This window comes from Saccopteryx bilineata, chromosome 1 (assembly GCF_036850765.1).
Source record: "Saccopteryx bilineata isolate mSacBil1 chromosome 1, mSacBil1_pri_phased_curated, whole genome shotgun sequence".
NCBI lineage: Eukaryota > Metazoa > Chordata > Mammalia > Chiroptera > Emballonuridae > Saccopteryx > Saccopteryx bilineata.
In genome coordinates this window covers 377,858,652-377,886,258 of record NC_089490.1, presented here as the reverse complement: position 1 = coordinate 377,886,258, position 27,607 = coordinate 377,858,652, and the positions used below count along the sequence as shown (strand labels likewise).

The following is a 27,607-nucleotide window of genomic DNA, read 5'->3' as shown; positions in this document are numbered from 1 at the left end:
TTGGTATAAAATAATATGTGTTGTCACCTTTTTTCCATTTTGTAAGTTTGTATGTGTTGCCATACTATTTTAATCCATTTCCATTTTCTCTTCTGGAAGTCACCTATCCATATTCTTTACCAATTTTCCTACTGAGTAGTTTTGGTTTTCCTGGCTTGTGAGAACTGTATATAACCTGTCATTGCATTTGGAAGCTGGTGATTTGAGCTCATCTTCACTCCCACTCTGAACCTGTTTATCTCTAATGAGCCAGGCAGCTGGATGCAAGGAAACCTCAGGTTTTATGGCTGTCTAAAAGAAGAAGGCTGGTGGAGAGCCTAGGGACAAGGCATAAGAGACTGACCCAGTAGAAATATTTGGAATTCCTCAACTGCCTTTCTACCTCAAAGGAATGTGACATCAGGCAGGCTGAGTCCTCCCTGCTATCAAGCAAAGGTTTTTTGTGGGATTTTTTGGTCTTATTCAGAGGACTACCAACAGCCTATTTGCTGTCCACACCTGCTACATAGCTGTCATGGTAGGGAAGGGATCAATTCCTACTCTAAGACTACCAACAGCTTCAGTGAATAGACAGAAGTAATTGCATAGTTAATCCAGCAACTGTTGGGATAGGCCCCCCAAGAAACAGCTGCTGCAAGAGAGAGGCAATAACTTGAACAAAATTATATGAACACATTGAGATTGAAAGAGAAATATTAAAAATACTCAAGCCAAACAACATTATTTCTGAACCAACTACAGCAGTAGGTTAAATGGAGGAGGATGGTGACATGGAGACCTAAATTAGTGGCCTGGAAAATATAGTGGAACAAATATATATATATATTTATTTTTTTTAAATATGTGGATTTGTTGTTACATTTATTAATTCATTGATTTTTTTTTTTTGACAAGAGTCAGAGAGAGGGATAGGTAGGGACAGACAGACAGGAATGGAGAGAGATGAGAAGCATCAATTATCAGTGTCTCGTTACGAGACCTTAGTTGTTCATTGATTGCTTTCTCATAGGTGCCTTGACTGCGGGCCTTCAGCAGACCGAGCGACCCCTTGCTCAAGCAAGCGACCTTGGGTCCAAGCTGGTGAGCTTTCTTTGCTCAAGCCAGATGAGCTCGCGCTCAAGCTGGCGACCTCGGGGTCTCGAACCTGGGTCCTCCGCATCCCAGTCCGACGCTCTATCCACTGTGCCACTGCCTGGTCAGGCCATATATATCTATCTATCTATATATAGATAGATAGATATAGATATAGATATATAGATATATATAGATATATAGATATATTTAAACAAATAATTTTAAACCTAGAGCTAAAAATCAAAGAAAGGGTAAAAATAATAGATTTTGAGGACAGAATAAGGAGACTTGATATAATAGGAGTTCTAATAGGGAAAAGATGGAAGAGAAGCAATAATTTAAAAAAAAGTTCTTAAGCTGAAAAAGAGGACTGTCATCAGAGTTCTCATCTGCAGCATCTTAAGCCAGAAAACTGGGAAAACATATATACTTCTGAGAGAGAAGGACCAGAAGCCAACCAATCAAATTATTCATTTTTCAGGGTGAGACAAAGACTTACTGATACATCATAGTTGAGCAACCAGTCTTATCATCTGATGATACTACTGAGAAAAGAAAAAGAAATCTAATAATATTTAACTTCGGTCTTTGCACATGCTATTCTTTCTGCCTCGAATAATTCCTCTCTTTTTTTACCAGTATAACCTCATCCTTAATATATCTTAACTTTTTCCAGGCAGTCTTCTGTAAATCCTTAAGTCTGAGTTTATGTTCCTTCAAAATGCTCCCCTACTCCTCTGTACTTCCCCCACCTTGGCACTTATCTTCTCCATAAAATTGTAAGCTCTGAGAACATAAGCAGGCCATTCTTGTTGTGCCCACTGGTAGCCCCAGCACCTGGAATGTAGTTATTTGCCTGAGTGACTAAAATTTACATAGTCAAAATTAGCAAAAAAAATTTCAGTCTTACCATGCCTTGTATATATCCTTATTCATCTTGTTGCCTATTTTACAAACTTTTAAGTTTACAAAATTTCAACATAGCCTGGCCAGGCAGTGGCGCAGTGGATAGAGCATCAGACTGGGATGCCGAGGACCCAGGTTCAAGACCCCAAGGTCGCCAGCTTGAGCGCGGGTTCATCTTGTTTGAGCAAAGCTCACCAGCTTGGACCCAAGGTCACTGGCTTGAGCAAGGGGTTACTCGGTCTGCTGAAAGCCCGCGGTCAAGGCACATATGAGGGGCAATCAATGAACAACTAAGGTGTTGCAATGCGCAACGAAAAACTAATGATTGATGCTTCTCATCTCTCCGTTCCTGTCTGACTATCCCTCTCTCTGTCTCTGTTAAAAAAAATTTTTTTTTCAGCATAAGTGAATGGGTGAAATTCTATTGATGTATGATCAAATTACATATGGCATATTTACAGTGCATATATCTATGTTGGGTTCAAACATTATTTTTGAAAGGTAAAATTAATAGGAAAGTATAGACATGAATTTGCAAAATAAGTTTAAAAAATGAAAGTTATGTTTTAATACTCAAAAAATGATGTTAATCCCATATTTTTCTGTCTCTCTTCAGATTAAAGCTAAAAATTATGACAAAGTTGAAAAGGTGGGTTCTATTAAATATACTTTGACTTTCCTGCTGAAGTTGAACTTAGGACTTACCATGTGTAAAGCAAATACAGTCAAATGTTAACAATTATTAAATCTAAGTAGTGATTATATAGTAGTTCATGGTACTTATTAAACTTTTCTACTTGAAAATGTTCATGATAAAAGTTTTGGAAAAGGGAAAAAAAGTGATTATACTATACTGACTAAAATAATGAGCATGATTTAAGGATTTAAAAATAGGAAATAGGAAGGAGTTATTTGCCATTTATTTTTAAGAAGATAAATTCATGAAAGGAGCTGAGTTTGTTCTTTAATGTTCTATTTCACTCACGTACCTCTGAAATTCAAGCGTGGGTTCTGATAATATTTTCTTGTATTTATAGCTATTTCAAAGATGCCTTATGAAGGTTTTGCACATTGATTTATGGAAGTGTTATCTTTCATATGTCCGAGAAACCAAGGGCAAACTACCAAGTTACAAGTAAGTTAAATCAGGATCTTAAGAATGCAAGTGGGCCAGACCTAAGGTGGAGCAGTGGATAACGTATAGACCTGGTTCACTGCAGTCACCAGTTCAAAACCCTGGGCTTGCCTGGTCAAGACACTTATGGGAGTTGATGCTTCCTGCTCCTGCCCCCCTTCCCTGTTTCTCTTTCTCTCTCTCTCTCTCCTTTCTAAATATGAATAAAGTCTTAAAAAAAAAAAAGAATGTAAGGGATCCCCAGGCACAGTCAGTCCCACAGTAACTCACACCTTTTCTTAACTCCAGAGAAAGAACCAGGTTTGTTTTCAAACTTTTTTTTTTTACAAAGGCAGGGAGAGAGACAGAGAGGGGGATAGATAGGGACAGACAGACAGGAACGGAGAGAGATGAGAAGCATCAGTCATCAGTTTTTCGTTGCAACATCTTAGTTGTTCATTGATTGCTTTCTCATATGTGCCATTGACCATGGGCATTCATCAGACCGAGAAACCCCTTGCTCAAGCCAGCGACCTTGGGTCCAAGCTGGTGAGCCTTGCTCAAACCAGATGAGCCCGCACTCAAGCTGACGACCTCGGGGTTTCAAACCTGAGTGCTCCTTATCCCAGTCCGACGTTCTATCCACTGAGCATCGCCTGGTCAGGCTGTTTTCAAACTTAATAAGCATTTTTTATTACTTGTCATGGCACCATGCTTGGCAGGTTATGATGCAGTGTGCTACTTAAGTATTCCAAGGCATCTTCGACAGTTCTGTTGTTATGTAGTTGATATCTCCCCTCTGACTTTCACCCGACATCCATCTTGGTTGAATCTAAGTAATGGACCTTCCCAAATGCTAATTTTATATATAACACACAGGTAAGTTATGTCTAGAACTAGAATTCTATCTTCTTTTTCTCATTTTTATTGTCTTATATTGAAGAGGAAGTTCTTTTTCTCTAAATTTGACTTCAGAGTGAATAGATCTTCAGATGTAACTTACCTTCTTACTCCAGATATTTTCACATTTTACTCTGCTACATATAAGATTAGGTAGCTTAGAGGATATAAAATAATTAAAGCCTGGGCCTTGCCTTTGATAAGCTCACAAGCAGTAGATAAAGGAAACAAAGTTAATGACATTGGCAAGCTAAACAAAAGAATGACTTTATATACTTGCAAAGATGACTTTACATTTTGTTTAGATACACAAAAGGTTCAACTGCTGTCTGAGCATATGATCAGAAGTTTTGGTTGTTTTAAAAACACAGTTTTTTAAAAATATATCTTTCATATTTATTTCAGAGAAAAAATGGCTCAAGCATATGACTTTGCCCTGGATAAAATTGGGATGGAAATAATGTCTTATCAGGTAGAGTTAAGATATTTTAAGTATATACAATTCATAAATTTGAAAATAAGAAATATATTAACACTTTATTTTATTTCTTAGATTTGGGTGGATTACATCAATTTCTTAAAAGGCGTGTAAGTATTTTTATAGTTTTCTTTTTCGGTGTGCACCGTTGATTTAGCTCTGATATAATTGATGGCATTTTTTATCCAACACCAGGGAGGCTGTTGGATCTTATGCAGAAAATCAGAGAATAACAGCTGTTCGAAGGGTTTATCAACGAGGTTGTGTTAATCCAATGATCAACATTGAACAACTCTGGAGAGACTATAACAAGTATGAAGAGGTAAATTAGGCCAGAGTAGTTATAACCAAGCCATTTTAATTTTTATGCACTGTGGCCTTTCTGGTACTAGGTACCTGGATATCAGTGCTGCATATGTCTGTTTTTGTGTTGATTATGAAAGAATCACTTTTAACATTTTTCAAGGTTTTGAGATTCTTATTGTTTAATTATTTTGTAGAAAATACTCTGAAAAAATTAAAATTCTAACAAAATCATCTTTATTCAATGCTAAACTATACCCCTCACAATGATACACACACATTGCCATTGATCTCTAATGAAATGATACCTTTTTAGAATTGTTTTCCTAGTAGAAATGATCAGTTGGAATGCAGCTCTTTCACCTAGTAACAGATAGGATTGTTGGCTTGCATTTGTGAGATAAGGAGCTGCAATCCAACTTTTTTGGCTCATTAGCATATGCTTTAACCGTCTGAGCTAATAAATAAACATACATGCCGGCCCTGGCCGGTAGACCGTCGGCTCGGCATGTAGATGTCCTGGGTTTGATTCCTGGTTGGGGCACACAGGCAAGGCACCCCTCTGCTTCTCCACCCCTCCCCCTTTCATTCTCTCTCTCTCTCCCTCTCCTGCAGTCATGGCTTGATTGGAGTGAGTTGGTCCTGGGTGCTGAAGATGGCTCCATGGCCTCCACCTCAGGCACCAAGAAGAGCTTGGTTGCTGAGCAACAAAGCAATGCCCCAGATGGGCAGAGCATGGCCTCCTACTGGGCTTTCTACGTGGATCCTGGTTGGGACATATGCAGGAATCTATCTCTACCTCTTCTACTCTCACTGAATAAAACAACTAAACAAACAAAAACCATACGTGCCAAATAAACTTCATCATTAAAAGAAAGTTCCTCATATGTCCACTCTGATTTGAAGAACTAGGTAGAGTATTGAAATCATTCTCTTATAAGTATGAGTAATAGTTCTCAAATTTTTTGGTCCTGAGATTTTAATATTTCTAATTTTATTTTTTTCTAAGTGAGAGGAAGGGAGATAGACTGACTCCCACATACACTCTGACCAGGATCCACGCAGCAACCCGTCTGGGGCCAATGCTCTGCTCATTATGGATCATGCTTGTAACCAAGCTATTTTTAGCAACTAAGGCACAGGCTCCATGGAGCTATCATGGAGTGAGTGCCCAGGGCCAATGCACTCAGACCAATAAAGCCATGGCTGTTAGAGAAGCAGATGGTCACTTTTCCTGTGTGCCCTGACCAGGAATCAAACCCGGGTCATTCACATGCCAGAACAATGCTCTACCACTGACCCAACCAGCCAGGACCTGGTCCTGAAATTTTAAAAATTATTGGAGACCACAAAATTTTTTTTTTGTATTTTTCTGAAATGAGAAGCAGGGAGGCAGAGAGACAGACTCCCACATGTGCCTGACTGGGATCTACCTGGCATGCCCACCAGGGGACAATGCTCTGCCCAGCTGGGGCATTGCTCCATTGCAACTGGAACCATTCTAGCACCTGAGGCGGAGACCCTGGAGCCATCCTCAGTGCCCCAGCCAACTTTGCTCCAATGGAGCCTTGGCTGTGGGAGGGGAAGAGAGAGATAAAGAGAAAGGCAAGGGGGAAGGGTGGAGAAGATGAACGCTTTTCCTGTGTGCCCTGACTGGGAATCGAACCCAGGACATCTCACGCCACGCTGATGCCCTGCCACTGAGCCAACCAGCCAGGGCAGGATATTTTTTAATTATTTAAATTTTGCAATAATAAACTCCTTTCATTTTGGCATAAGTAGCATTAAAACAAACTATTTTCCAAAACATGAAAAATATTAATGAGATGAGTCATGTTGTGTTTTTGTTTTGTTTTTTTAAGACTATTCATTTGAGAGAGGAGAGATAATAGAGATATAGAAAGAGAGAGGAGAGAGAGAGAGAAGGGGAGGAAGAGCAGGAAGTATCAACTCCCATATGTACCTTGACCAGGCAAGCCTAGTATTTCAAACCGGGAACCTCAGCATTCCAGGTCGATGGTCTGTCCACTGTGCCACCACACGTCAGGCTGAGTCTCACTGTTTTTGTATTTTTGCAAATGTCTTTAATATCTAACTTAATAGGAGACAGCTAGATTTTTCTATCTGCTTTTAAATTCAATATTTTATGACACAGTCATGTAACCTCTGAAAAACTTCACTGTGTATTTGTAAGAGAGGCAAATTATATCTTAGTATTATATAAAAATTGTTTTGATCTCATGCACCCACCTAAAATCGTGGTGGGATCAGGAGTCATGTGTCTAATCTTTGAGAACTACTAGACATGAATGATAATGTTTATGTCTACTTGTTACCTCTGCATTTATTTTTTCTTTTTGTTTCTTCCCTTTTTTCTTTTTTTCTACATTTATTTTTCCAGTTATGCAGACTTAGTTAGAAAAAGGCTTTTATTTATTTTATTTTATTTTTTAATTTTTTTTACAGGGACAGAGAGAATCAGAGACAGGGATAGATACGGACAGACAGACAGGAATGGAGAGAGATGAGAAGCATCAATCATTAGTTTTTCATTGCAACACCTTATTGTTCATTGATGCTTTCTCATATGTGCCTTGACCGTGGGCCTTCAGCAGACCGAGTGACCCCTTGCTCAAACCAGCAACTTTGGGTCCAAGCTGGTGAGCTTTTTGCACAAACCAGATGAGCCTGCGCTCAAGCTGGCGATCTTGGGATCTCGAACCCGTATCCTCCGCATCCCAGTCCAACGCTCTATCCACTGCACCACCACCTGGCCAGGCAGAAAAGGGCTTTTAGAACTAAGCCATGGCTATTCTCCCAGATGAATCTGTACCTCATCCTTTATTATTAGAATTTTGTATGAAATCATGTATGCTTTCCAAATCATTCCCTAACTTTAGAAGTTCATCATATATGGAAATTTATTTCCAGTTCATAACAAGCTTAAGCATATCTTCCTTGATCTTTGAAGCAATAATGTTATTGAACCTTTATTTTACTAACCAAAAAATATTTTTTAAAGAATTTAAAGTAATTTAATAAATTAATAAATTAACTATATTGTACTAATATTAAAATACAGTTCATTTAAAACTTATATATGTTTTCCTCTTTTTTCTTAGGGTATCAATATTCATTTAGCTAAAAAAATGATTGAAGATCGTAGCAGAGATTATATGAATGCTAGGCGTGTAGCAAAGGTATGAAATTCTGTCAGGCCACTTATTTTAATGATTGTTATCAATATGTTGTTTACATAGAGCTTTTCCTATCACTGGTAGTCTTAAAGACAATTAATTGCATTTTCTGAGCAGATGATATATTTGAAATGGAATACCTGTTTACAGACATGTTATAGGGCAAAATACAGAATTTGGAAGAAATTTTTCAAATATAGAAACAAGTTGTAGAGATAAGGTTCCAACTGGAATTGATGAAGTTCTTATCTTTCCCTCCCATTTGCTCATATGTATCTGAACACTACTCTGTTGTCTGATAACAGCTGTTAGGGACACTCTTGTTTGGGAACATACTTTTCATTTATTGACACCGTGAGAAATTAGAGAAAAAAGCCTAGTAATACAAACTATTGAAATTTTACAAAAAAGTTTCACCAAAGATGGCAGTAATGATACCACCAGATTATTGGTCATGTTGATCTGTCCTGGAGAGTGACCTCTTAGATTACCTGTAGAGCAGGGGTAGTCAAACTTTTTATACCTACTGCCCACTTTTGTATCAATATTAGTAGCAAAATTTTCTAACTGCCCACTGGCTCCACAGTAATGGTGATTTATAAAGTAGGGAAGTAACTTTACTTTATAAAATTTATAAAGCAGAGTTACAGCAAGTTAAAGCATATAATAATAATTACTTACCAAGTACTTTATGTCGGATTTTCACTAAGTTTGGCAGAATAAATCTTTCTAAAACAACTTACTATAGTTAAATCTATCTTTTTATTTATACATTGGTTGCACTGCTACCGCCCACCATGAAAGCTGGAATGCCCACTAGTGGGCAGTAGGGACCAGGTTGACTACCACTTCTGTAGAGAGTGCCCAGGGGTATTATTTTCACTCAGTCCTGATAAACTTGTTCTTTGGTAGGTAATTCTCTGTGATCTTTCTGTTTTCTCTTAAATAGTTTTTAGATTGTATTAACAAAGAAGTATTTGGAAGAAATAGGCATGTTAGCAAAATACCAAACTGATCAACTTCATCCTGTATATCTGAGTTGTTCCTGTGCTCATCACAGAATGCTAAATGCTTATTTTAGGAATATGAGACAGTAATGAAAGGTTTGGACCGCAATGCTCCTTCAGTGCCTCCTCAGAATACTCCTCAAGAAGCTCAGCAAGTAGATATGTGGAAGAAATATATCCAGTGGGAAAAGAGCAACCCTCTTCGTACAGAAGATCAGACCCTTATAACAAAAAGAGGTAATAAGATTAACCTCTCTGGTAGTCCAATTGCATGTATGTTAGATTACCAAGGTTGTTTTTATCCCCAGCCTCTTTTTATGTTCTTCAGATTCAGTAATTTTATAAATCTATCTACAGGTTCACTGAGCTTTGTTTTATCGTATCCAATCTATTATTAACCCATCTAGTGAATTCTTTTAGAATTTTTTTTTTAATTTATTGATTGGATTTTTTTTTTTAGAGAGAGGGGGGAGAGAGAAACATTGATTTGTTGCTCCACCCACTTATGCATTCATTGGTTGATTCTTGTATGTGCCCTGACCGAGGATCAAACTTACAACCTTGGCATACTGGGAGCACACTAACCAACTGAGCTACCTGGTCAGGGTCCATCTAGTGAGATTTTTTTTTTTTTTTTTTTTTTTTTTGCATTTTTTGCATTTTTCCGAAGCTGGAAATGGGGAGGCAGACACACTCCTGCATGCGCCCGACCGGGATCCACCCGGCTCGCCCACCAGGGGGTGATGCTCTGCCCATCCGGGGCATTGCCCTGTTGCATTCAGAGCCATCCTAGCACCTGAGGCAGAGGCCACAGAGCCATTCTCAGCGCCCGGGCCATCTTTGCTCCAGTGGAGCCTTGGCTGCGGGAGGGGAAGAGAGAGACAGAGAAGAAGGAGAGGGGGAGGGGTGGAGAAGCAGATGGGTGCTACTCCTGTGTGCCCTGGCCGGGAATCGAACCTGGGACTCCTGCATGCCAGGCCAACACTCTACCACTGAGCTAACCAGCCAGGGCCTAGTGAGAATTTTTCATCTCAGATATTTTACTTTTCAGTTTTATAAATTTCCATTCTAGAAATTTTTTTATTTTTTATGTTTCCTTTTCTTTTTTGCAATTCTATATCCAATATCATCTTTTTCTTTATATCCTTTCTTGAACAGTAGTTATACAATTCTTGTCTACTAATTCTAACATCTGGGCCATCATAAGGTTGGTTTCCTTTTCTCTTAACTATGGGTCACATTTTCTTTTGGAAATTGTACGAATGTACAAATGAAACACTGTAAAGCTGGATTTTGTTATCTTCCTCTGAAGAATGTTGAGTTTTATTTTAGCAGGTAGTTAAATTATTGGCCAATCACATGGACCTTGTAATTGCTTGTTTTATACTGATGGGTCTGTTTTAGTTTTCCCCTTAATCTCAGGGTAAATTTCTTAGTCCTGAGACAGTCTTTACTCCTAAAACATAGTGGAAAGTACATGGTATTTACCCTAATTTCTAACTTGATGGGCCTCAAGTTCCAAACTTGGTCTCCATTACAGTGGGCAGCTGCTGAGATACCTATTCAGCTCTTTCAGCCTTCAGCTTTGCTTTCTTCTTGGGCTCTTTGTATTCTTTCCTGTGTACATATATTTTGGGGGTCAACTAAAGATTTGAGGACATTATATGCCCAGATTTTCAGGCTCTACCTTCTGTGGCTCTCTCTTTTGGGGAACTTCTCCCTTAATTTTCAGCTGCTCTCATAGCCCAGAACTCAGCTTTACTTATCTCACACCAGTAAGACATCAGCATTTGACTTGAGTCCTAGGTATACCAGAACTGTACACATGGGACTAAGCCATTGAGGGGAAAAGTCATTTTAAATATGGATCTCATCCACTGTGGCTCTGATTTTTTTTTCCTTTTTTTTTTTTGAATTTTCTGAAGTTGGAAACGGGGAGGCAGTCAGACAGACTCCCGCATGAGCCCGACCGAGATCCACCCGGCATGCCCACCAGGGGGCAATGCTCTGCCCATCTGGGGCATTGTTTTGTTGCAACCAGAGCCATTCTAGCACCTGAAGCAGAGGCCATGGAGCCATCCTCAGCGGCCAGGCCAACTTTGCTCCAATGGAGCCTTGGCTGCAGGAGGGGAAGACAGAGATAGAGAAGAAGGAGAGGGGGAGGGGTGGGGAAGCAGATGGGCACTTCTCCTGTGTGCCCTGGCTGGGAATCAAACCCGGGACTCCTGCACACCAGGCCGATGCTCTACCACTGAGCCAACCGGCCAGGGCCGGCTCTGATTTTTTAAGGGCTTGATCTTCTTTGGTTTCTGTTCTTCCGATCATTCCTCAGTGTCTTTAAATAGTTGCTTTTGTATTTTTCAGTTTATGAATTTTATTCTCAGGAGAGTTAATTCAATACAAATTACTGCCACTGCCAGAACTAGAATTTGGGCCTATCAAAAATCCCTGTCTTGCCTTGCTCTCTCACCCATAGGCCTATACTGGGTTTTGCTTGGTTTTGTTTTGCCTATACCATTTTTGTGTCTGCTCCTGACGTTCTTGCACTCCACTTCCTGTCTCATCTGATCAGCTTCTATCCCTTTTTCATGTTTCCTTTAGATGTCAGTTCCCTAGTGAAGCCTTTTTTGAGTCCCTAAACTATGTTAAGTCCTGCTGCTGTGTCAAGAGTGCCCTCTACTTTCCTCATCACAATACTTACTACTTTTTATAATTGCTCTCTTAGTGTTGAGTTTTTTCAAAATAATGCAGACTGCTTGAGTATAGGAAGTCCTATTCACCGGTGTATTCATGGTGTCTTTCACATTCCTAGCATATAGTTGGTGCTCAATAAATATTAACTTAATAAAGGATGGATGGATGGATGGATGGATGGATGGGGCTTGGGAGGATGATGGTGCCAGAAATCACTGAAGCTTTTTATTTCTAATTATCATTCATTATTGAGTGCCCTGTCTTGATCTAATAATTTAATTGTGATGCTTGTATTGATTGTTTCATAAGTAATATTTATTTTAATTGAAGGTTGTAACTGTCCTCTTTCTTTAGTTATGTTTGCTTATGAACAGTGCCTGCTTGTGCTGGGCCATCACCCTGATATTTGGTACGAAGCCGCCCAGTACCTTGAGCAGTCGAGTAAACTGCTAGCAGAGAAGGGGGTAAGTATTCCTTTAGGTCTCTTTTGGTCTTTTCATGGTTTGGGTATAGGAATAACTTGCTAAAAATATAACACTGAATTTTGATAATAAAAAATATGTGTTGAAAACTTTACGTCAATAGAATGAAAATATAGTGGCGGTTTTGTAATGTATTACAGTGATGAATCATTTAGAGTACTTGATGATTCTTCTGTTAAAATGATGGAATAAGTTTTTGGAATATTTTTTAAATCTAGAAATGCATATGTTTTCATATGTATATCCATAATGAGTATATATTTTATTCTCTTTCAGCTATATTAAAATTATTGAGAGTGAGCTTTACCTTTTCTCTCCTAGGATATGAATAATGCCAAATTATTTAGTGATGAAGCTGCTAATATATATGAAAGAGCCATAAGCACTTTATTAAAGAAGAATATGCTTCTTTATTTTGCATATGCAGATTATGAAGAGGTGGGTAAAAATATTTAGAACTTTCTTATTGTTGGACTTTTATTGCAGGACTGCATTTTTTTTTCTGGTTGCCTGTTTGCCTAGGTAGACAAAGATGATGCAAAATGAACACTTATTAGTCCTCAGCTCATTATATATTTATGCTCAAAGCAGGTGCCATTGTGTGGTGCAGCCTCTGGATTCCTCAGAGCTCAAATCCTCCTTGCTTAGAGTATATATTTATATCCACTTCTTCTCTACCACCTTAGAGTCGCATGAAGTATGAGAAAGTTCACAGTATATATAACAGACTTCTGGCAATTGAGGATATTGACCCCACCTTGGTGAGTAACATTACAAATCTCTTTCCCACCTTTGTAGTCTACATTAACAAGCAGTCAAACAAAATGTATGAACATACAGTAAAATTCACCGTTTTTATTATATAGTTCTATGAATCATGACCAATAACATTGAGTCATGGGCCACCATCACCAGAGATGGTTTTAATGGTGGGTGCATGGTGCACGCGCCCTGGGCCCTGACTTCTGAAGGGCCCAGCAAAACCCCAACTTTACACTGTTTTCTAATGACAATGGACCCAATATTTTCTTCCCCGCCCTCCCCCCCCCCCCGGGCCTTAACGACCTTAATCCACCTCTGCCCATCACAATTAAGGTATAAAACACTTCACCTGACTAGGCGGTGGTGCAGTGGATAGAGAGTCAGACTGGGACGCGGAGGACCCAGGTTCGAAATCCCAAGGTCGCCGGCTTGAGCGTGGGCTCATCTGGCTTAAGTGTAGGCTCTTTCAGCTTGAGCTGCGACTCCCCAGTTTGAGCACGGAGTTGCTGGCTTGAGCATGGAATCATAGACACTATGGTTGCTGGCTTAAGCCCAAAGATCGCTGGCTGGAAGCCCAAGGTTGCTGGCTTGAACCCAAAGTTGCTGGCTGCTGGCTTGAGCAAGGGGTCACTTGCTCTGCTATAGCCCCCCCCCCCCCCGCCCTCGTCAAGGCACATATGAGAAAGCAATCAATGAACAACTAAGGAGACTAAGGAGCCACAATGAAGAATTAATGCTTCTCATCTCTCCTTCCTGCCTGTCTGTCCCTATCTGTCCCTCTCTCTGTCTCTCTGCCTCTGTCACAAAGAAAAAAAGGTATAAAACACTTCAATCACTCCCCCAAAATTCCCTCTTGTGAGCCCTCTGTAGTCAGCCCTTACTCTTTCCAAACCCCTGACAATTACTGATCTGTTGTTGACTCAGTTTTCTGTTTTTAATGCAGCCATATGAAACAGCTACAGTGGAGATATCTCGAAAAGCTTCCTCATGATCATGGTCTGAAGCCATTTAGACCACATAATTATTGCATAATAAATATTTCTTTTTAAATAAGTGGAGGCAGGAGATAACAGCATCCTAAGAAGGGATTAGACAGAAATTCACTTTGTCCTAAATTCTGCTCTGTAATGGTTTTCTGTTACAGTGCATGGAGCTCTTTCAGTGGGACGGGGCAGGGGCAGGCCAATGTGTGGGGCTCTAGACCCTCTGCCCCAAGTCAGCTATGGCTATGCTGTCTTTCTGTTCATTTATATTGGCATTCCACTGCTCTTATTGCTGGCATTTAATAATAATTTTTAAATTCATTTAGCAAACCGCTCTGTGCTAGATTCCAGCAGTGTAATGACAAATCAGATAAATTTTCTTTGCTCAAGAAACTCATAGTTTATTCACTTATTGATCCATTTGTCAAAACTGGGTAAGAGTTTGACATCATCAAAACTGGGCAAATTGGGACCCTGCTCATTATCCAGAGACATTTTTCATTTAACAAATAACAAATACTAATCATGTATTTGGCACTTTGTAGGTGCTGAGTATAAAATGACTCATAAATAGTTTGCCAGTAAAGTTACATTATATGATCTTTGGAAAATAGTAGTGGGCTTTTAAAGCAATAAATTAAGAAAATATGAAGTTAAACATATATTGTTAAGCATTCTTGTATTAGATCAAAACTTGAGTGAACTAGGTGTTGGCATTCATTAATGGAATATTTTCTAGTGGTTTCACTTTTATTCCCTCTTTAAAATTTAATTTGCATGAATTGGAATTACATAGTGGTGATGATAGTGCAACCTTTTAAACATACCAAGAAACCATTGAATTAATTGTATACTTTAAAGGGTAAATTTTGTGGCCTGACCTGTGGTGGCGCAGTGGGATAAAGCATAGATTTGGAACACTGAGGTCGCTGGTTCGAAACCTCAGGCTTGCCTGGTCAAGGCACATATGGGAGTTGAGGCTTCCTGCTCCTCTCCCTTCTCTCTCTCTCTCCCTTTTTCCCTCTCTCTCCTCTCTGAAAATTGAATAAAGTCTTTAAAAAAAAAAGGGTAAATTTTGTGGTATGTGAATGATATCTCAATTTTAAAAAGTAATTTGCATGTATCTTTAATACAAGAATATATTTGCTTGTGGATTTAAATAGTACAATATCTGTCATCTTACCTTCTGATTTCTTGGGTATTCAAGATTTCTTTCATATACAGAAAATACATTAGCAGTAAATAAGGGAAGCCAGTTTTGGATGCTACACGGTTCACATTCTGCCTAATTTATAAAAAACAAATATTTTGTTTTTCACAGGTATATATCCAGTATATGAAATTTGCAAGAAGAGCAGAAGGTATCAAATCCGGGAGAATGATATTTAAAAAAGCAAGAGAAGACACCAGAACACGCCATCATGTCTATGTTACTGCAGCACTCATGGAGTATTACTGTAGTAAGGTAAGTACTAAAATAAAATACAGAGATAAAATCATTTCCTTCCTCTGAGATACATTAATTAAAAGAAAGGTAGTTCTAGTTTCTGTCATTAAACTTTAATTGTTCATGTTTTAAAGGAATATACATAATTACATAGAGCATTAATCCAAACCCCTACTGCCTGCTAATTTCTGCCTTGTTAGACTCCATATTTATGAATCTAAACCCTCTTGAGTGGTTTGTGTTTTTTTTATATTTTTATTTTTTACATTTTTTTTATTCATTTTTTTAGAGAGAGGAGACACAGAGAGAGGAAAGAGATAGAAAGAACAGAGGGAGGAGCAGGAAGCATCAACTCCCATATGTGCCTTGACCAGGCAAGCCTGGGGTTTCAAACCGGCGACCTCAGCATTCCAGGTTGACGCTTTTACCCACTGCGCCACCACAGGTTAGGCTCTTAAGTGGTTTTTAGCTCAGCAATTTTTACTTAATATGATTTAAAAAAAATTTTTTTCTTTTTTAAGCAAGAAAGAAACAGAGACAGGAAGGGAGAGAGATGAGAAGCATCAACTTGTAGTTGCAGCTCCTTATTTGCTCATTGATTGCTTCTCATATGTGCCTTGACTGGGGGCTCCAGCTGAGCCAATGACCCCTTGCTCAAGCCAGTGACCTAGGGCTCAAGCCAGTGACTATGGGGTCATGTCTATGATCCCACACTCAAGCTGGCGACCTCAGGGTTTCTCACCAGGGTCCTCAGCATTCCCAGTCGACTCTCTGTCCACTGCGCTACCACCTGATCAGGCTTCATTTTATTTCTTCTTTTTGTGTGTGTGTGTGAGAGAGAGAGAGAGGCAGGAGAGAGAGACAGAATGCGCTACTCCTGTATGTGCCTGGACCTGGTAATCAAACAAATGAGCAACCTCTGCACCAGGGATGATGCTGTCCAGCCAGGGCTTCTTTAATTTTTCTCCAGAGAGACAGAGAGAGGAAAGGAAAGAGATGGGGGTGGCAACGGGAGCATTCATTTGTTGTTCCACTCAGTCTTGCACTCACTGGCTGCTTCCCATGTGTGACCTGACCAGGGATCGAACCCACAACCCTCTTGTTTCAGGATGATGCTCTTAACCGACTGAGCTAACCAGCCAGGTCCTATCTTCTTTTTTTTTAATTAATTAATTTTTAAGATTTTTATTCATTATAGAGAGGGGACAGAGAGAGAGAGAAAGAGAAAGAGAGAGAGAGAGAGAGAGAGAAGGGGGAGGAGCAGGAAGCATCAATTCCCATATGTGCCTTGACCAGGCAAGCCCAGGGTTTTGAACTGGCAACCTCAGCGTTTCCAGGTTGATGCTTTATCCACTGCACCACCACAGGTCAGGCTATTTATTTATCTATTTATTTCAGAGACAGAGCAAGAGTCAGAGAGAGAGAGAGATAGGGACAGACAGACAGGAACTGAGAGAGATGAGAAGCATCAATCATCAATTTTTCGTTGCAACACCTTAGTTGTTCATTGATTGCTTTCTCATATGTGCCTTGACCGTGGGCCTTCAGCAGACTGAGTAATCCCTTGCTCAAGCCAGCGACCTTGGATCCAAGCTGGTGAGCTTTTTGCTTATACTAGATGAACCCGCGCTCAAGCTGGGAATCTCAGGGTCTCGAACCTGAGTCTTCCGCATCCCAGTCTGGTGCTCTATCCACTGCGCCACCGCCTGTTCAGGCCCTATCTTTTTAATGTACCTTGTCATGGTTAGGTATTAAGTTTTAATATCCTTTTGAGTATCTTGTCTGACATTTCATGAAAATCAGTACTTCCTTCTCTTTACTTCTAGGACAAATCTGTTGCCTTTAAGATTTTTGAACTGGGGCTAAAGAAATATGGAGACATTCCAGAATATGTTCTGGCCTATATTGACTATCTTTCTCATCTCAATGGTAAGTAGATTCTAGATGTATACTGCTTAATATTAAGCCATCAGTGTCATTCTCTTAAATGATGTTGCTGGATTTTATTTCCTTCTTGAGTATGTCATCACACCAAAATCAGGCACTTCATAGCCACTTGAGAAATATTTGTGGCCTGTCAACCATGAATTTATATTTATTGAAAAATGGTAGATGCTTTTGATTATGCAGAATGTTCTTTAATGCATTATCAGTAAAGTCTCTTCAGTAGTAGGATAACACTGCAAATTTAGGCTTGGGAGACACAGAGTTGTTGATGCTCATCTCTGATGACCCTGGGCAAATCATCTCTGTATGCAGCCTGGGGGAAGGGATTAGGCATGATAGGACAGGATAGACAAAAAGCTTTAGCCACTAAAACTCAGGTACCAAAGTAGTAAAGTAAAATGCTTGGAGGCTACTGGGGAAGTGATTTCTTTCTATTCAGTGAGAGGAGGAGAGGCAGAGAGACAGACTCCTGCATACACCCTGACTGGGATTTATCTGGCAACCCCCATCTGGGCTGATGTTCTGCCCATCTGGAACCACTGCTCTGTTGCTTGGCAACCAAGCTATTTTTAGCACCTGAGGCGAGACCATGGAGACATCCTCAGTGCCCGGGGCCAAATTGTTCATTTGAGCCCTGGCTGCAGGAGGGAAAGGGGATGGGGGAGAAGCAGATGGTTGCTTCTCCTATGTCTCCTGACTGGAAATCGAACCCAGGACTTCCACACACAGGGGCAACACTCTATCACTGAGCCAATAGGCCAGGGCTCAATACATTTTTAATACATTTTAAGTTTCTTGGTTTTATTTTGCATGTGACATAGAGTAAAACTGAATAACTACCCTGAGACAATTAAAACCAACTACTGTGCTGGATTGGTTTTAAACAGCTTTATTGAGGTATAATTTATATACCATAAATGCACCCATTTTGAATATACAATTCAATTTTTGTTAGTAATACCAATAATTAAATTTTAATAGATCTCTTAGAGCTTAGCAAAAAATATTTTCCCACTTCAAGCTACAAAGGACCTCCCAAGACTCTTAAATTCTAATCCACCTCTGGTGACCATTCTGAATTCATTTTCCATTGCATATTTATCTACCAGTGTAGATAGTGTACCTATAGAGAAATTTTAAACTTAGTTCTGCAAAATAAGAAACTCAACTATATGTAAATTTGAGTTTGCCATTCTTCACATTCATTGTATTTTAAAAATATCAGTAGCCTAACCAGGCAGTGGCACAGTGGTTAAAGCATCGGCCTGAGACACTAAGGACCCAGGTTTGAAACCCTGAGCTTGCCAGCTTGAGCATGGGCTCTCCAGCTTGAGCGCAGGGTCGCTGGCTTGATCATGGGATCATAGACATGACCCCATGGTCATTGGCTTCAGTCCAGAGGTCGCTGGTTTGAACAAGGGGCCAGTGGCTCAGCTGAAGCCCCCCCCCCCATCATCAAGGCACATATTAGAAAGCAACCAGTGAACAACTAAGGTGCTGCAACCATGCATTTATGCTTCTCATCTCTCTCCGTTCCTATCTGCCTCTCTCTCTTTAAAAAAAAAAAAAGTCTGGCTCCTTCAATGACAGCAGATATGTGATTTTTGTTATTTTTAAAAGGCAAATGGGATTCTGGGCTCAGATATCACATTATTACAAATAGTTTTACATTCCAACTGTAATATCCTAATGAGGGCTGAACTACAGGTAAAAAGACCTGGCTTCTAGTTAGACATCTGTTACTCAATACCAGTGAGCCAGATCTACTCACTTAAGTTTTTTGAACTTCAAATTTCCTCGTCTATAAAAATTGAGTGTAATAAGTTACTTTTCTACATAGGATTTTTGTATTAAATGAGATAATGCATGTGCAAATACACTATTGAATTGTAAAACTGGCTTTTCAACATTTAAAAACTCTTTATCCTAGAGGACAATAATACCCGAGTTTTGTTTGAACGAGTTTTAACATCTGGAAGCCTTCCTCCGGAAAAGTCAGGGTAAGCCATGGTAAAAGCGTGTTGGTCAGGTTCTGATGTGACTTGAATATTGAATTCTGACCTACGGAATGAACATTTATTTGCTTGTTGAGTAGAGTTTCAGGAGAAATTTCCCTTCTCTCTAAAGCTTAACTTACAAATGCCTGCCTATTATATTTTCATACTTAAGATAATTTTTATTTTTTTAAGATAATTTTTGTAGGGTTCTTTTTGTTGTTGTTTTTAGTGTTTTAGTTTTTTTATACTGATTAGAATTGTTTTGAGAGAGGCTTTGGCAATTTATTGTTGACTATTTTAATATAGCTTTCTAGTTTATTATATCCCTAGAAATTGGTATGAACAAATTAGAGGTGTTCTAAAATTTTTACCTCCTTTACTTGAGAGCAAAGATTCTTCCAGATTGACAGTTTGTCTGGCATATTATATTCCTGAGGTGTGGTTTCGCCTCTGTCAGGTTTACCACACAGAGGAACAGCAGGAAATAATGATACACTGGAAACAGTAAGTCTTTGGAGTCTTGGGTTCAAATTCCAGCTTAGCCAACTGGGCCTTGGGCAGATCTCCTAACCTCACCACTCCTTACTTTCTCATCAAGTAACAATAATATCTATCAATGTGGGATTTTTATGATAGTCTTATACCTGGTATGTAATAAGCACTCAATATATTAGTTTAGTACAATGTTGCTTAGTGACATTTAAGTAGTCTCAGAGAATTAATTTTCTGTTAGAATAGTGGTGAGGCAATATAAATTGATTCCCAGTGGTCTACATTATTGGGAAAAAAATAGAGAGCTTTTATGTTATTTGTACACTGAATGAAGATTGTATTCTACATTATAATTCATGCCACTCAACAAAATGGTGAAGCCACATTATTCAGGAGAAATTAGAAACCTATCCAGATTCCTTTTCTACTGACCAGATTCTTCTCTTATTGACCATAAAGGGTAGGAAGGTATGCTAATATGTAAAAACTCACTAAAGGGCTTAAATACAGAGAAGTGTTTAGGGTGAAATATTATGTCTATAATTTACTTTCAAATGCTTAGGCAAAAATAAGGTAAAGAAAATATGGCAAAATAGTAACTGGTTAAATCTAGGTGATGATATATTTGTTATATTATTCTATTTTTCTATAGTTTAGAAATATTTATAATAAAAGAGACTTAGAATTTTTTAAAAAAGGAGAGGGGGAACTTTTTTGTAAATGGACTCCCTGTTTATTTTCTTACAGAGAAATCTGGGCCCGATTTCTAGCTTTTGAAAGCAATATTGGTGATCTAGCTAGTATACTTAAAGTAGAGAAAAGACGGTTTACAGCATTCAAAGAAGAGTATGAAGGCAAAGAAACCGCTTTACTGGTAGATAGATACAAGTTCATGGATTTATATCCTTGCTCAGCAAGTGAACTAAAAGCACTTGGTTATAAGGTACGTACATAGGATTAAGATGTGTGTAGTGTCCTTACTTTTCTGGTGGCTTAATGTTTATTTTATTGATTTTAGAGAGAGGAAGGGAGAGAGGGAGAGATCTGTATGTGCCCTGACCAAGGATCGAACCGGCAACCTCTGTCCTACAGGACGATGCTAACCAACTGAGCTATCCAGCCAAGGCACTTTGCCAACCTTTTAGAATACTTCATGGGTAAACTTCCTTCTAAATTTTGAAGTGACAACTAATCTAGTTTTAGGATAGACTAGCAGAAAACAAGAAAAAAGTTCAAAGATTTTCCTTGGGTTTATGAAACATTGTCAACAGTACTGACCAAAGTGAGAATTAAAATGAGATTTAGCAAATGCTTTCATTCTTTCCCTGAAATTGTCAATGCCTTATGTCTGGTGGACAGATGGATAAAGGAGTTGGGAGGGAAGAAAAACAAAAGAGAATCTGAATGTCATCTTAGTTATAACATTTTTTTTCTAATAGTTCTTGAAATTGACAAACATTTTGACAGGTGATCTTAAACCAAATGGAATTCCTGTTACATATTTGTAGGCACAATGAAGAAATATTACAGCTTGTTTAAGCAGTGCATTTTCTTAAGGGCTCTGTATCTTTAAAACAGCACTCCTTTACCCTGGCCCATGGTGTGGAGCAGTGGATAAAGCGTCAACCTGGAATAGTGAGGTTGCCAGTTCAAAACCCTGGGCTTGCCTGGTCAAGGCACATACTATGAGTTGATGCTTCCTGCTCCCCCAATCTCTACCTTTCTATCTCCCTTTGTTTGTCTCTCTCTCTCCTCCTTCTCTAAAAATCAATAAAATCCTTAAAAAAATAAAAGAGTACTCCTTCATTGGCGCCCTTGGGAAAATTAGCTTATCTAGCCACACCTTTGTGTGTAGACCACTGAGTCATAAGAAAGCAACTCTACCTGAACCTGTTTGGACCAGGAGGAAAAAATGTTTATGCAGCCCCAGAAATAGCCCTTGCTGAGAAAACCATTCTATTATTTCTTAATTTTTTTCTGTCACGTTAACAGATTGAGATAGAAATTTAAAGGGAAGGGCCCTAGCCTGACCAGGCAGTAGTGCAATGGATAGAGCGTCAGACTGGGATGCGGAGGACCCAGGTTCAAGACCCCGAGGTCACCAGCTTGAGTGCGGACTCATCTGGTTTGAGCAAAGCTCACCAGCTTGGACCCAAGGTCGCTGGCTTGAGCAAAGGGGTTACTCAGTCTGCTGAAGGCCCGCGGTCAAGGCACACATGAAAAAGCAATCAATGAACAACTAAGGTGTCGCAACACGCAATGAAAAACTAACGATTGATGCTTCTCATCTCTCTCCATTCATGTCTGTCTGTCCCTGTCTATCCCCCTTTCTGACTCTCTCTGTCTCTGTAAAAAAAAGAATTAAAAAAATAATAATAAAATAAAATAAAGGGAAGGGCCTTAGATTGGTCTCTTTAATCCAACCAGCATTAGGGTATTCCTGACCATCCTTCTCCATTTTCTCACTGCCTCCTTTTGGCCTGGGTCTCACTAGTCTGCTGTCCAAACTAGATAAAATATCTGAGAAAAATCACCTCTAATTAAACTTCAGACCGTTTTTTAATGGAAGTTCCAGTTCTGTGCCTGTCCTGGATTCCTATTCTGAACTAAGGGGTTACTTCTCAGGGCTGGGCAGGTTCTGCCTCAAGTTTAACTATTTCTCAGTGAAAAGCCAAAGACATTTTAGATTGTGTGAATATATTAGAAAAGGCTGTTTGAACTTTGCCCAGATGAAAATGGAAATTAAAAAGTTAATGAAGAAAGAGCTATTTCCACATAGAGCCACATCTTAAATATTAATTTTCCATCTTATCTTTTTCTTCCTACTTTTATTTTGGAAGGATTAATGTGCTTCTTTGTAACATGAGAGAGGGAATGAGAGACAAAAGTAATCCTAATGGGCCTGCTCATTTAGATTTGCCACCAACTACATTTGATGGCACCAGCTGCACGGGAGCAAATTGAAAGACAGTGAAATGTCTTATATCCATTGATGGTGGCTGAAAGGCTCTTTGGGTTCTAGATAGGTGGATGACACAGGTGGCCTGTGGCAGAGGAACTTCTCTTGGGTGGGGTCTCTGCTAATATGTAGCCGTATTGCTCCCTTTGGAGAGCTGTTCTCAGCCCAGTGGGGCTAAACATATATGAAAATGAAGGCTGGGGGTGGTTTTGAGGTCAGAGAGGCCTGTGCTCCCGATCCTCTCACGTCTTGGCTGTGTGACTGCAGAAATATCAGAGCCTCTCTGAGCTTCAGTCCCTTCTCTAAAATGGAGATGTTATTCTTTGCCTCATCAAGAAGGGCTAAAATTGTCCGATACACAGCGGTAGCTCCTAAATTAAGTGTTCCTTCCTGAAATTGTATGTTGGAAATCTTATTTCATTAGCAAAATCTTATTAACCAGTGTAAGCAATGATAAACTTTATTTTTGCTTTCATGAAAGAGGACCTCACTTAATCTAGCTTCTTCACTTAAATGGATGTATGTTGTTCAATTCCCGTGGTAGGGGGGTGTCAGAAAAATACCTAAAATTGCAGATTTTCTTCTCAATTTTACCACTCTACTTGGTACCGTCTTACCATTTACCCATAGAAGCTTATAGCTATCTGACAAATGTCCTACCTAGCAGCACTGTGCCTGAAAGATTCTCAGCTGGGGTTGTGTAAGGTCATAAAACGCCAAATCTTTAGAGCCTTTTAGCTTTCTTTGTTGAATATTTAACAGTCTTTACCATCATCAAGTTCTTGCTTATTCCTCTCCGTTCTTTCTGTGGTTTTTACTTAATTATTCAGTGTATTCTCAAGACTTCAGAATTGCTCAATTATACTCTATAAGTCCCTTTTTCAGGTTTAGGATTCTTCTGTTCTGCATTTTCAGGATGTCTCCCGTGCTAAGCTAGCAGCTATTATTCCAGACCCAGTTGTAGCTCCTTCTATAGTGCCTGTTCTGAAAGATGAAGTGGATAGAAAACCAGAATACCCTAAACCAGATACTCAGCAGATGATTCCATTTCAGCCACGACATTTAGCACGTAAGCCATGACTTTAGATCCCGTACTGATTTAAATCCAGATGTTTGGGGGGCAAAGGAATGTGACCTTTCCATTACAGGTTAATTATTAGACTAGGGTCACTATAATAAGTGACTGAACTATAATCTTTGAACTATGTTAAGTATGTCTTTAAAAGAAAAATAAAACTCAGTGACCTAGATTCCAGTAACCCACTTTGGCAGTGATACTTAGTGTTCAGAAATTGTGCTAACATACAATTGTGCTAATGTACAGATTACCTGTACAACCGGAAGCTTACTCCAGTGATGTTATTTGGTATTATTTATACTTGCTAATGAGCAGTAGTCCCTCCAGATCCTATTTGAACCAGGCCTTTATGAATAAGTATGTTGTTATCTGACTTTAAAAAGACTGAACAAATGACTTGTGAGGCTTAGAAATGGTCTTGGAAATAAATAGACTTGAGTCAGAACCTGGGTTGTCTTATGCAAAGCCACTTATTTATTCTTCTGCCTCCGGTAACCAAGGGGTTGAGATGGTTCTTACTGTCTCACCCTTTCGAATTTGGTCAAACATGTAAAGCAATAAACACAGCTTAAAATGTCCAGAACAAAGCAATAGAGACATAGAATATCTTTATGTACAAATTGCTTGTATTAGCTCTTACATGTACAGAATTCTTTCATGCCATCTGACTCCTGCTTTTCTTTCTCTTCTAGCTCCAGGTTTACACCCTGTCCCCGGTGGAGTATTCCCAGTACCACCTGCAGCTGTCGTTTTAATGAAACTTCTCCCTCCTCCCATCTGTTTCCAGGTTAGTTCAGGGTTTTCATTATTGGCACTTGCTCTGAGAGTTACAGTAATGGCTTTTCCCTTTGATAATGGGAAAGATAAAGTAGTGCTATTTTAACTTGTCAGATTATTGGGGATTAAAATTTGTTTGTGTCAACGCCACTAATCAGAGAAATGCAAATTAAAAGTACAATGAGAGATCACCTCACATCTGTCAGAATGATTTTCACCAATAAATCAAACAAGTGTTGGCGAGAATGTGGAGAAAAGGGAACTCTCGTGCACTATTGGTGGGAGTGCAGATTGGTGAAGCCACTAAGGAAAACAGTATGGAGTTACCTCAGAAAATTAAAAATGGATTACAACCCAGCAATCCTACATCTGGATATTTATCCAAAGAAATCCAAAACATGAATTCAAAAATATAGATGCATCCCTATGTTCACTGCAGCATTATTTATAATAAGCAGATATGGAAACAACCTAAGTGTCCGTTAGCAAGAAAACTGGACAAAGAAGATGTGGTATACATATACAATGGAATAACACTCAGCCATAAAAATAAAAAGAATGAAATCTTAGCATTTGTGACAACATAGGTAGACCTAGAGGGTATTCTGCTAAGTGAAATAAGTCACATAGAGAAAGGCAAAAACCCAATAATTTCATGGGTATGCAACATAACTAAATGACAAGATAACCTGGAAATGTTTTCTTTGAATGTATGTACCCTGATTTATTGATGTCACCCCATTAAAATAAAAATTTATAAAAAAAAAAACAAAAACCCAATAATTTCATTTATATGTATGTAGAATCTGAAATAAAAAGAAGGCCCTGGCTGGTTGGCTCAGTGATAGGACGTTGGCCTGGCATGTGGATGTCCCTGGTTTGATTCCCAGACAGGGCACATAGGAGAAGCCACCATTTGCTTCTCCACCCCTACCTCTACCCCTTCTTTCTCCTTCTCTCTCTCTCTTCCCCTCCCACAGCCTCGGCTCAATTAGTTCAAGCGAGTTAGCATTGGGCGCTGACGATGGCTCCATGACCTCTGCCTGGTTGCTGGGCAGTGAAGCAAGGGCCCCAGATGGGCAGAGCAGCCCCCTAGTGGCATTGCCAGGTGGATTCCGGTCAGGGCACATGTGGGAGTCTATCTCTTTGCCTCCCCTTCTCACTAAAAATAAAAAGGAAAAAAAAAGCAAACTCATAGATACAGAGAACAAATTGATCATTGTCAAATGGGAGGTGGGGTTGGGGACTAGATGAGAAAGGTGAAGGAATTAAGCAGTACAAATTGGTAGTCACAGAACAGTCATGTGGATGTAAACTGTAGGTGACATAGTCAATAATATTTCAACTACGTATGGTGCCAGATGGGTACTAGACTTATTGGGGAATCCCCGCATAAATTATGTAAATGTCTATACTGAATGTCAAATGTAAATGAAAAAATTTTTTAAGATTTATTTTTAATATTTTATTTATTCATTTTAGAGAGAGATGAGAGAGAGAGAGAAAGGGAAGTGGGAGGAGCAGGAAGCATCAACTCCTAGCAGTTGCTTCTGTATGTGCCTTGACCCGGCAAATCCAGGGCTTCAAACCAGCAACCTTAGTGTTCTAGGTCAACACTTTATGCCATCACAGGTCAGGTGAAAAAAATATTTAATAAAAATTTTAAGGCCCCAGCTGGGTTGCTCAGTTGGTTTAGACCAGTGGTAGTCAACCTGGTCCCTACCGCCCACTAGTGGGCGTTCCAGCTCTCATGGTGGGCAGTAGCCGAGCAACCAAAGTATAAGTAAAAAGATAGATTTAACTATAGTAATTTGTTTTAGAAAGATTTATTCTGCCAAACTTAGCAAAAATCCAACATAAAGTACTTGGTAAGTAATTATTATTATATGCTTTAACTTGCTGTAACTGCTTTATAAATGTGATAAGTTACTTCCCTACTTTATAAATCACCATTACTGTGGAACCCGTGGTGGTTAGAAAATTTTGCTACTAACAGAGATACAAAAGTGGGCGGTAGGTATAAAAAGACTGACTACCCCTGGTTTAGAACACTGTACTGATACACCAAGGTTGCCGGTTCGATCCCCAATCAGGGCACATACAGTAATCAACCAATGACAGCATGAATAAGAACAACAAATCGATGTACCTCTTTTCCTTCCTCTTTCTCTAAGAATTAATTAAAAATGAAATAATTAAAATTTTTTAATAAATAAAACAAAATGTATTTATATCAAAATAGGGTCCTTTTGTACAAGTGGATGAACTGATGGAAATTTTCCGAAGATGCAAGATACCAAACAGTAAGTGATGAAAGCTCTTCTCAGAGTGGAATCACAGTGTTGTCTCCTATGCAGGAGAGATTATTCTTCTTTGCCAGTGAGTTTCCAGTACCAACTAGGCATCTTATAAAAGTACAGAGACACCTAGGAGAGATCAATAGCTTCCTTGGCACAGAGCTCCTTCATATTCTAATTTCACCAAGTAAAATGTCCTAAAAACTTATCTTTTCTAGTCGTGAACATGCACTTGTGAAAATAACTTTATTAATTTTAACAGCTTTTGTCTTTTCCCTTAATTTTTTAGTGTCAGTAGTACCATCCCAGGCTTTGCTAATAGTAAGCTATGAAATTAACTATAAATATCCAAAGTAGAACAGATATTCTTTCACAGCTGTGTACTTTTAAACATCTTCCAAAGTCCTTTCTGTTTCGTTTCCACAGCTGTTGAGGAAGCTGTGAGGATCATCACTGGTGGAGCCCCGGACCTCGCTGTGGAAGGCAACGGCCCAGTGGAAAGCAACGCCGTCCTCACCAAGGCCGTCAAAAGGCCCAACGAAGACTCAGACGAGGATGAGGAAAAGGGAGCTGTTGTCCCTCCTGTTCACGACATTTATAGAGCACGGCAGCAGAAGCGAATTCGGTGAAACAGGCTCAAAACCTGCCTCAGAAAGAAAACTTTTTTCCAGGATTCCCTTTTTGCCTCTTAAGTCATATGTTTAAAAGAGACA

At 39.2% G+C, this 27,607-nt stretch overlaps 1 protein-coding gene across 1 annotated transcript in view; it reads left to right on the top strand.

Moving 5' to 3' along the window:
- CSTF3 (cleavage stimulation factor subunit 3) overlaps positions 1-27,525 on the top strand; it is a 79,501-nt gene extending 51,976 nt beyond the window's left edge. The window contains exons 4-21 of the mRNA XM_066251235.1: positions 2,597-2,629; positions 3,018-3,115; positions 4,400-4,466; positions 4,548-4,582; positions 4,668-4,794; positions 7,898-7,975; positions 9,054-9,216; positions 12,028-12,137; positions 12,477-12,593; positions 12,842-12,916; positions 15,222-15,365; positions 17,174-17,276; positions 19,225-19,294; positions 20,531-20,726; positions 23,658-23,811; positions 24,513-24,607; positions 26,840-26,900; positions 27,321-27,525. Coding sequence (XP_066107332.1) covers positions 2,597-2,629; positions 3,018-3,115; positions 4,400-4,466; positions 4,548-4,582; positions 4,668-4,794; positions 7,898-7,975; positions 9,054-9,216; positions 12,028-12,137; positions 12,477-12,593; positions 12,842-12,916; positions 15,222-15,365; positions 17,174-17,276; positions 19,225-19,294; positions 20,531-20,726; positions 23,658-23,811; positions 24,513-24,607; positions 26,840-26,900; positions 27,321-27,523 — 1,929 coding nt within the window. The 3' untranslated portion in view covers positions 27,524-27,525. The remainder of the gene's footprint in view (positions 1-2,596; positions 2,630-3,017; positions 3,116-4,399; positions 4,467-4,547; positions 4,583-4,667; positions 4,795-7,897; positions 7,976-9,053; positions 9,217-12,027; positions 12,138-12,476; positions 12,594-12,841; positions 12,917-15,221; positions 15,366-17,173; positions 17,277-19,224; positions 19,295-20,530; positions 20,727-23,657; positions 23,812-24,512; positions 24,608-26,839; positions 26,901-27,320) is intronic.
- Positions 27,526-27,607: the final 82 nt, after the last annotated feature.